General features: G+C 35.0%; 1 protein-coding gene and 1 long non-coding RNA gene across 2 annotated transcripts; both read right to left on the reverse strand.

The window, feature by feature from the left end:
• Positions 1-481: 481 nt before the first annotated feature.
• On the reverse strand, positions 482-4500 carry LOC121235541 (E3 ubiquitin-protein ligase RHF1A-like). The gene is made up of 8 exons (XM_041131889.1): positions 4092-4500; positions 2872-2918; positions 2671-2733; positions 2481-2592; positions 2033-2370; positions 1661-1765; positions 1216-1573; positions 482-634 (listed from the first exon to the last, which is right to left on the reverse strand). The coding sequence occupies exons 1-8, from the start codon at positions 4242-4244 to the stop codon at positions 623-625; spliced, it is 1188 nt and encodes a 395-aa protein (XP_040987823.1). The 5' UTR covers positions 4245-4500; the 3' UTR covers positions 482-622.
• Positions 4501-6624: 2124 nt separating this feature from the next.
• Positions 6625-7102, reverse strand: LOC121241165. Its single transcript, XR_005935673.1, has 3 exons — positions 7006-7102; positions 6840-6905; positions 6625-6733 (listed from the first exon to the last, which is right to left on the reverse strand). It is a non-coding gene; the product is annotated as an uncharacterized LOC121241165 (long non-coding RNA).
• Positions 7103-10013: the final 2911 nt, after the last annotated feature.

The raw sequence follows: 10013 nt of genomic DNA on the forward strand, positions 1-10013 counted from the left end.
ACGCTTCTGCTAGTGCATGTCACTGCAACCGGCATTGATGCCGATTGCAAGCACGTGCACAGCACAGTATCAAAACGATTCCATATTCCTGACGAACTCTGTTCTAAACCTACGCCATTAGAGTAGGAATTACATAGTCCCGACTACATGTTCTACCACTGGAAACAAAATATGATGGGTTCCTAAACATTGACGTTTTAAAAGGTCTAAACACGGAAAGGTATTACTTTCTTTAGCCATTCACCCTTTTTCATATAATCCAGGGCCACCTAATCAACGTTCAGGCTTTACCCACATATAATTTTGGTAACACTTAACAAAAATAAAGTAGAAAACACAACGAAAGACCTTAAAATTGAAAAAAATAATGCAAACGGTGATAGTAGCTCTTCAGATTTCTCTGTTATCTCCTTAAACTAATCTATGAAGAAAGGAAACACTGTTGGCCAGGGCAATATCAGTTAACAGTTTCTGCTTCGCATATATAGGCTACAGGCAGGTATGCAGGACGCCAACCAACCAGCAGATTGGTTAAAACACAATTCGTCACTTGCACCATATTGCCTCCTGGTGTGCTCATGAAACACACTTAGTTGAAGAGCCAGTACCAGACATGGCAGCATCAATGTCCACTCTACAAGATTGGGAAAAGAAAATTTTGATTAGCCATGCTTCAGCATATAATATATATCTATAAAATATGAAAAATGATAGTTACAGTCGCCGGGTAATCACTTTGAAAAAAATGAATATATATGAGATCTATATAAAAAAAAATAATAATTTTTTAATAGTAGATCCACTCTTTTTCAAAGCGACTGCACGGCGTTTGTGCACTCCATGACTGCATGTAGTATTACTCATAAAATATTACTCAAGACTTTCACACCACTGCACACTGGAATACACTAAACTGAATCTGCCCGTTTGCTTTTTAAAAATCCATCCTCTTTTTCCCTTTTGTTTCTTTTTTGGATTACTCCATTTTATACACATTTAGTCATTTATCAAGTTCTTTGGCTGTCAGCCCAAACTCCATGCCCTTCAACCTGAGCTAGTCCTGGGGAACTCAGCATGTTGTTGAGGAACATCAAGAAACTGCAGTGGGTGTCTCCTTACAACATCACCAGCTTATGAATTCCAATGCTATGTTAAAGATGAATTTTTCAACAATAAGTTGTGTTAGAGGAACATCTAAAGAAAAAATTTTAGAACCTGCACATGAGGATCTTCTGATTTTCCCACTATTGCACCAGAGATATAGGTTGCACCCGGACTTAAATCACGTGGAACTTGCCCACTACTTTTGTTAAGAGACTGCACACCAACATTTTCCTCCACACCCTTCCCTTTGAAGGAGAAGTATGAAGTGCCTTCAGTATAATTGGGAACAGGAATAGAGGATCCAGTTCGTTTTGAAGTAAGATCTAGGCGTTCAATCATTCGAGCAACACCAGCAATTCCTGCATTCATCTCACGCTGAACTCCTTTGCTTAGCTCCTTTACTGAGTTATTACGAGCAAGTAGCTTCTCCTTAAAGCCTCGGGTACTCTTTGAGATTGATTCCTTATATCTGTTACAAGACATCCACACACAACAATACAAGTGACAAAATGAGGAAACATCAGCTACAGTAAGAACTGAAAGGCAGCATATCTACCTGGCCGAAGCAGCAGACAATTTAGATTTGAGTGTCTCTGGAAAGAACATCTCAGATGCACTTGGTCTTCTTGGACCATCAGATGGTGTCTGGCTATAAATAATTCTGGATGATGACACAAAACAGTAATAAGAGATGGGGAGAACTACTGAACAAGTAATGCTGTGTTGGTAGACAGATGCAAGCTATTATTAATATATTACTCTGAAAATAAAAATCTAGCATGGATTCCAAAGAACATATAACAAACCGGATGATAAACCTCAACATAGGCAAAAACAAGATGATGCCACAACAAGCAAGGCTAATCAATACCATCAATACCAAAGCACGAAATCACATGACAGTAGACTAGAAGTCCAGGGCACATACGTGGGATTAACAGGGTTGTCTCTGTTGAGATAAGTACTGGGGACCAGATCAACATCCACCGCTCCTGGAGGTCGAAAGTTGATAGCAGAAGGCATGCCAGAAGATGGTGAACCACCCTCGGGTGACCCATACCTTAAATTTGGATAATCTTCTGGGGAGGTCATGTATGTTTGCGGTGACATATTTGCAGGAGAGGTGAAAGCAAGAACTTGGGAAGGACCAAGCCCAGAAGATCTGTGTCTTTCCCTTCTGTGAATATAACGAGCTCTACTAGCAGCAGCAGACAGACGTTGCATAATACGCTCATCAAAATCAGAGTCTTCTGAATAATAAGTGCCCTGGCAGTTTCAGTTTCACCTTTTATCAACAAGCAATTCTTTCACACTACACCAACCACCAAGCCTACAGATTCTTGATACGGGAATTCATATTAAATAAAATAACTCACATGCTCGACATCGAAGTCCTCGTGGAAATTATGAAGAGCTGTGGGAGGAGCTGAATAAATGTTCCTTGACCTTGAACGCCTTTCAATCTCCACAGCAGCTAGAAGCTCTTGGCTACGGTAGCAGAATTAATCAAGGATATTGAAAAAGATAAAGGAGTAGGGCAGGATCTTTTCAAAAAGAAATATATACCTGGCAGGGTCATTTAAGACAAGTAACTGGCAACATATTGGGCATTCTTTACTTCTTTGAGACCTAAAAGAATACATAAATCCATAAAGTAGAAACTGCCGAGGTCATATGTGTGCGGGCATGCATGTGTGGTGGGCATAAATCATGTTCTTTTTGCTGAAGAAAATAAACATAATTAAATATATTAAGTGATTATGTTACCATTCAAGGATACAGTGAAGATGATATTCATGTTTGCAACTCGTAATCTGAAAGAGGAAACAAGGCCCGAGGAGTTTAGAATTCCATTTAACAGTTAACCCAGGTGCAACTCCCTCCAAGCTGCAAGTTTTAGGGAAAAAAACAAGCATGTTTTGCTTCGAGAGATGCGTATACATATTTGCATCATTCTTCTATACGTACAATGCTTTATATCTAAATATATCATATACTATGCAACATGGAATTATTATAAATCATAACTGGATATGCCATCAACGGGATCAAATAGAAGGAAACACACTGGATGCAATAATGATTTCAATTGTTTTTATTCAAATATCCCAACTCCCAAGCCTTCGTACCTCCACTGAAATATGGAAAACATAAACTTTACTATTGGAATATTTCAATTACCCCACCAAGAAACAGATGTTCTCCTATATATATATATATATATATATCATAAAAAAGTAACACACTATTAAAGTATCTATATATATATATCATAAAAAGGTAACTCACTATAAAAGGATTCATCCTCCTGACCATGATAAATTTTCCAGATTTCACAATTATATGAAATTCAGATTGAACACAAATCAGTGACTCCAAGTAAAGAAAGATTATATCACATTTGTCAATTATCACCTCCAAGGTACAACAAAATAGAACTTCATTTTTATAAGAAAATCACAACAAAATGTAACTAATCCAGAGAACAAAAATGGGCAACTATAAATCAGAGGATTGATCTGAGTAACATTCCCCACTTATTATATAATTTTAACACGGCACAGTGATCATCATGATCGCTGGTACAGAGTCGCATTCCGAAAACCATCGCCCACTAAAATAGAAAGAGCATTTATATCATAAAAATTCCCATAATTCAATTGCCCATGTCCAAGTCTCTTATAATTTATGTAATTTTCCCTCGTTCCTGTTCATTTGAAAGTAGGGGCTATTAATCAGGATCACTTAGGTTAGCATGTTGAAACCACTTTCCTCGCGTTCATAACAGACCAACAAACAACTAAAAAACGAAAAGAAACCCAAAAAGTAAATAAACTCCGCCATTAGTGTCAGAATCAAACGAAAGTACTTCCGAAGCCAAACAGACTCCACGATCTCTTTCCAACTCAGTTAAAAAACAGAACTCTTTTAAACCCATAACACGTACTATAATTATAAAGAAACATATTCTAATGTGAGGATCATACAGTTGCAGGGTCAGCAGCGATGAAGGGCTCGAGGCATATACTGCAGGATTCTTCGAAAGCATCATCGGGAACTCCAGAGGAAGAAGATGCAGCTGAAACCACCGGATTCTGCAACGAAGACGACGGAGAAGAAGAGGGAGCAATATTTGCCATTGTTGGTGGCAGAGTGAGTTGGAGGAGGATTGCAGACAATGGACGAGAAAAAACTGGGACTTTTATGGAGAGGAAGGAGGAGAAGACGAAGAAGAAAGGAACCCTAGTAAATTATAGAGAGAGAGAGAGAGAGAGAGAGAGAGAGAGAGAGTAAATGGTCAAAGAAAAGAATTGTGGAGGAGAAGAGTGAAAGGCAGAAAACGCAGGAAAGAAAAACCCGATTCAGACGGTTTGATTTTGATACAATCAAATCAAATCTCAATTATTTATTGCTTACTAATCTGTTTTAATTACGAGTTTCTATCGTTTCAGATTTCAGTGAGTTTTTTCCTTAAATTTAGTATTGGATTCTCCAATAATTTAATGCTCTTTTGCATACATATATCTGTACAAAAACATAGACTTGGACGTAGAAACCCACCATCATGCTCCCTCTAGTCTCCTTCATTTATATATATATATATATATATATATATATATATATATATATATATAATTACATACGCCATCGTTTCAATGAACATATGCTTTCAAACATAAAAAGTTAACAATAAACAAACAAAGAACTTCATCCAACTTAGGTTACATGTGTCGTCTCATCGTGTGAAATGTTGTCGATATATTAGAAATCCTAATTTTTTTAAACCCTTTTGTTTCTGTTTTATTTGGATAGTAATTCAATAAAGATTGGTGTTGATAACTAAAATGTAATATCATATATTGATGTGTTTTGATATGATTCGTCATATTATAAATTTATTTTTATGGTAAAATAAATATAAAGATATCATGAAATTATGTGATTTTATGTAATATTTTTGTGACGGTAACATTCCATCTTTTTGTTTTTATTTTTGTTTTAAGATTATCATTTAAAATGTGTATTTTGTAGGGTCGTAGACCATCAAATACGAGGCAGTTTTATTATTGCCATCAAAATACAAACTACTTGTGCTTTACCCCAAATAAAATGGCATCTTTTGTAAACATAATCACGTTTCCATCTTAGATTCTTGGATGTTTGGTAGGAAGTTACCCTCACCCCCTCACTCACGCTACAATGATACCATCGACATATGATACGAATAAAACAACTTTAAAAAAATATTAGATGGACATTTAATAAATGCAGCGAAATAGAGGGGTCAAGACTCAAGACTCAAGACTAAAAAAAAGTGCAACTATGCTATGTTATTATTTCACTTTTAGAGTCGAAATAAAATATTTTCATTTTCATTTGAAATGAATAGAAGTATTTTTAGTTATTTCATATTACCTCGTCTCACTCCTACTAGGTAGATGATTAGTCAGTTTTTGAAATTTTTATCTTAACAAATAATAGTTAATCTAATGATTGCTGGATTTGTTGAGTCAGTTTAGTATGATACAAGCTAAATGAGAGTATAGTATATCATTAAATGGGGAAAATGCAACATACTACCTATTAACGTTGTGTTTCGTACATCTTTGGAATAAGTTTCAACAACTCAGGTTTTAAGAATTGACCCTGCGAAAATAGAGAAGAAAGAAACTGGGAGAGGGCGGTATTGGAGCCGAGAAGACTCCGATACCAAAGTTAGTAGAGTATTTTGGAAGTCTGTAAAGAATGAGAGAATCTAGAGATCAGAGAGCGTTCTTGTACCTAGAAATTACTATTTATACTAGGAGTTCGAGGGGGGACAGATCATGCGTACCCCCGTGAAGTCTATGTCATTTTTTTACTATTCATTTTGTCATAGTCCTTTAATGCAGCATTAGGGGTGTAATTGGTCCAGTTTGATACACTTTTGGACAAAATTTAGGATCGAACCGGTATGCACCAGTTTTGTATTTTTAAAAACCGATTACATCCTGGTTACCCTCCTAAATTAGTACCTCCAGTTTTACCGGTTCCGGTATTGTTCGATCCAGTTTTCCGATTTTAATAAAATGTAAATTTTTCATAAAGAATCTATTTATAAAAAAACTGCTTTAAAAAAATTTGTTTTATTACAAATCTGTTACTTTTACAAAAATATGCTTTATAAAAAAAAAATATATATATTGTATGTAAAAACAATATGCTATAAAAAACTGCTATAAAACAAAAACTGAAAATAGAAATCTGTTGTAAAAAAAAAAAAAAAATCTACTTTAAGCCTATAAATATAACTGCTACAAAAACTGAAAACAAAAGATCTGCAATAAAGAGGAAATTCTGCTATGTAATCAAATAAGTCCAAAAGTCTAAATTACAAGTCTAAAGGTTCAACAAATTACAAGTCCAAATTCCAAAAGTCTAAATTACAAGTCTAAAAGTCCAACAAATTATAAGTCTAAAAGTTCAACAAATTATAAGTCCAAATTCCAAAAGTCTAAGTTACAAGTCTAAAAGTCTAACAAATTACAAGTCCAAAATCCAAATTACAAAAACATCTAATAAGAAACTTTACAACTAGAACAAATAGCTAAACACCAAGCCACCAACTCCAATAGTTCATTCAACAAACCTTGCAATTGTATGAAAATAAATCAGGCAGCTAATTCTAATAAGAAGTTATTAATTACATTAAATGAAAAAAAAAACTTGAGGAAAGATGTAAAAAGATGACCTACCTTAAATTTAATCATCTCCAATCAAAGAAATAGGTCTTGAAGAACTCCCTAGGTCTTCCATGAGCTCTACACAAAAGGGGAAAAAAAAAGCATAATAATTAAAATAAATCAAAATATGATATACACTTTAGAGACAGTAAAATAAAAGGTGAATGATCCTACATACTTGTATCAAATTTCTCAAACTCCTTAATATCATCCATTAAACTGCAAATGTTAATTGGGGTAGAAGAAAAACGAAGCCAATTTTGCGTACAAATAAGGGTTTCTACCATAAGTGGAAATAGGCTACTACGGAAAGAATCAAGTACTCGGCTTACTGTGCTAAAAGCTGACTAAGAGGATACTGTAGATATCGGAACTGCAAGAGCATCCCGTGCAACTCTTGAAAGCACACGGTATCTAATAGGGTTAACCTTTCACCAAGTCAACAAGTTGGATTTAGCATCATCTTCTTCATGTTTTTTAGAAAAATATCTCTCCACTTCAAACTTACTCACCACAGAGTTCTTCGACTCTAAACACTTCTTAAATTGAGCCAATTTAAATGATCTAAAATCACCTGCCCAAGCAATTGAACTTGTAGTATTAGCCTCTCTCTCGCTTGATTGGCTCATAGTTTGATCTTGTGCCCCAACATCACCTCCGTCATTTTCACAATAACTATCGTATAAACGAGTCAAGGCATCTTTAACCCGATCCACCAACATAAGAACTTTTGAACTATTATTATCATATATTCCTTCAAAACAAAATCCTAGACAACGCATTTTATATCGAGGATCAAGAACCAACCCAACATACAACAAAAGATTCATTTAGTTTAATTACATTCATCTAATTACATGCAGAAAAATTTAGATTAATACATTCAATAGCTAGCATCTACAACGTTATTTCTACAGTCTTGCTTGAACAAAGCATTGAATATGCAAGAGCTGATATGAACAAAGTATTAAACAGATTAATTTTAATTTCGTTGAACAAAACCCTAAATTTCCACAACAATTTACTTACATTATGGTTTAAACATATCAACATAAAAATGCTAATCAAATCAAGTAATGAAACCAATGTAAATTGTAATGAAACAAAATAAACAGTGTAATCACTAATAATTTAATAAACGTAGAAATCAGTCTAATAAACATTGTAATCACTATTATGGTTCAAACACATCTTACTTATATTAAAAACATCGAAAACCCTAAACAATAATTATAAACATATCGAGAGGCCACGAAAGGGAGACGTTGGAATTGTTGACGGCTGCACAATGTGGTTGCGTGAGAGAAAGGTTGCGTGCGAGAGGGGTTGCGTGAGAGAGGGGACTCAGGGAGGGCTGCGAGCCTACATGAGATGAGAGTTTTAAAAGGGTGGGAAGGGGGGAGGGGGGGATGGACGAATACATGAGAGTGGAGTAGGGTTTTTAACTTTTTACCCTAAAATCGTTGAAACGGCATCGTTTATTACCCTAAAAACGACACCGTTTCAATTAGTTGGTGCTGGGTGTTTCGTTTAAGTGACTTAAATGATGCCATTTTAAGTGTTTTGGGGTTGGGTAGCTGGGCTTCTTGACGTGTTCTGGGCTTTCTGACAACTGGTTTTAGGCCATTTGGCTTGCTGGGCTTTTTTGTTTTATCCATATATATTACTAAATATATACATACATATTATATACATATAGTATACTATAATATATATATATATATATATATATATTAGTATATAAATTTAATGACAATATAATCACTAATGACTCTGATACCAAAGGCATATTTCCCAGGTATAATAGTACAATATAAAGATATTAATGATAAAGAGAATAATAGGCAGTAAAACTGGACATATACATGATAGCAAATAGGGCAGGCGGTATAACCGACCATATGCATGAGGAAATAAATAATATAGAAAAGAGATATGAAATAAACTTCTTCATTAAAAACATAATACTTACAAGGAGACTAATTCTCAAAGGAGTTGGAAACTGAAGACATGAGGGAAGGATGATTGGAAGATTTACAAAGTGAGGAGGACAAGACTAGAATGGACAGGTTTGGGCGAGAGAGGAAGGGATTTCAGATCAGAATTTTGAATGCCCTTCTTACCTTGTGAACCCCTTTATACAGACATTAAAACAGTAACTCTAATAATACATGAACAGTATTAGCCGGCATTAAAAACAAGAACAGTACAGGACACATAATCTTATATGTACAGAATCATTTGTCGCTTTGCTGGGCAATAATCTGTCATGAATAATTTTCTGGGGAGATAATATTCTTGACAATTTCCTTCTGTCATGCTGGCTAATCGAAAATTAATAATCTTTTACAATCACATATTCTGAGGATCATAATTTGCTAATTTCAGTTCAGACGGGTCTTGAGAATCCATCAGATGTACTGGATGGTAAGGTGAATAATCTTGAGAAGGAGAGGCAGCTTGGTTACCCTGAAATTGAGAGGCCTGTTGAGAAGGAGAGGCCTGATGGGCTGGTGATAATGCGGGTTGCTGTAGTGGAGATAATCTGAGTTGTGCTTCTTCTTCATCGTCACTGTCTGATACTTGTGACATTGCTTTGGCTAATTTTTTCAAATCCTTCTTGTTTGTAATGGATTCTAATTGTACTTGCAATCTGTTTCGTTGAACTAGGACTTTTGGAGTTTTGATAATTTTTTAAAACATCTTTAATACATGATCATAATTGTATTTTTTCCACCATTTGACGGAGACTTGGCGGGCTAGGAACATAATGGTTTTGAGAGAGGGATGAGGTTTGATAACGTATTCTTATTTCATAATCCAATTTAATTTTGTTTTGAAAAAGAAGAGTAGAAGTAGTGAACAATGGTTTAATGCTGGTGGACTGTCATTTTGTGAAGTAAAATTTCAGAGACTTTCCTGAAGGGGAAGAGGAAGGAGAAGAGGTTCGGGTCCATAATATTTCCACCATAGTGAGAACCATTTCGGGAGTGTTTTAATTTCTTGTAGTTTGTCAAAATGAAGGAACCATGAATGATGCAAATTTTTATTTTGTTTTAGAAACATTTTTGTCCATGCTTGCTGGTAATCATAATAATCATAATAAGGAGGGTCATAGGGATGAGAGAATTCTCTTGTTAAATAGGGATTTTTTTCCTATTGTTCTAGAGTGAGAACTTGTTTAAT

This window comes from Juglans microcarpa x Juglans regia, chromosome 1D, assembly GCF_004785595.1.
Source record: "Juglans microcarpa x Juglans regia isolate MS1-56 chromosome 1D, Jm3101_v1.0, whole genome shotgun sequence".
Lineage (NCBI taxonomy): Eukaryota > Viridiplantae > Streptophyta > Magnoliopsida > Fagales > Juglandaceae > Juglans > Juglans microcarpa x Juglans regia.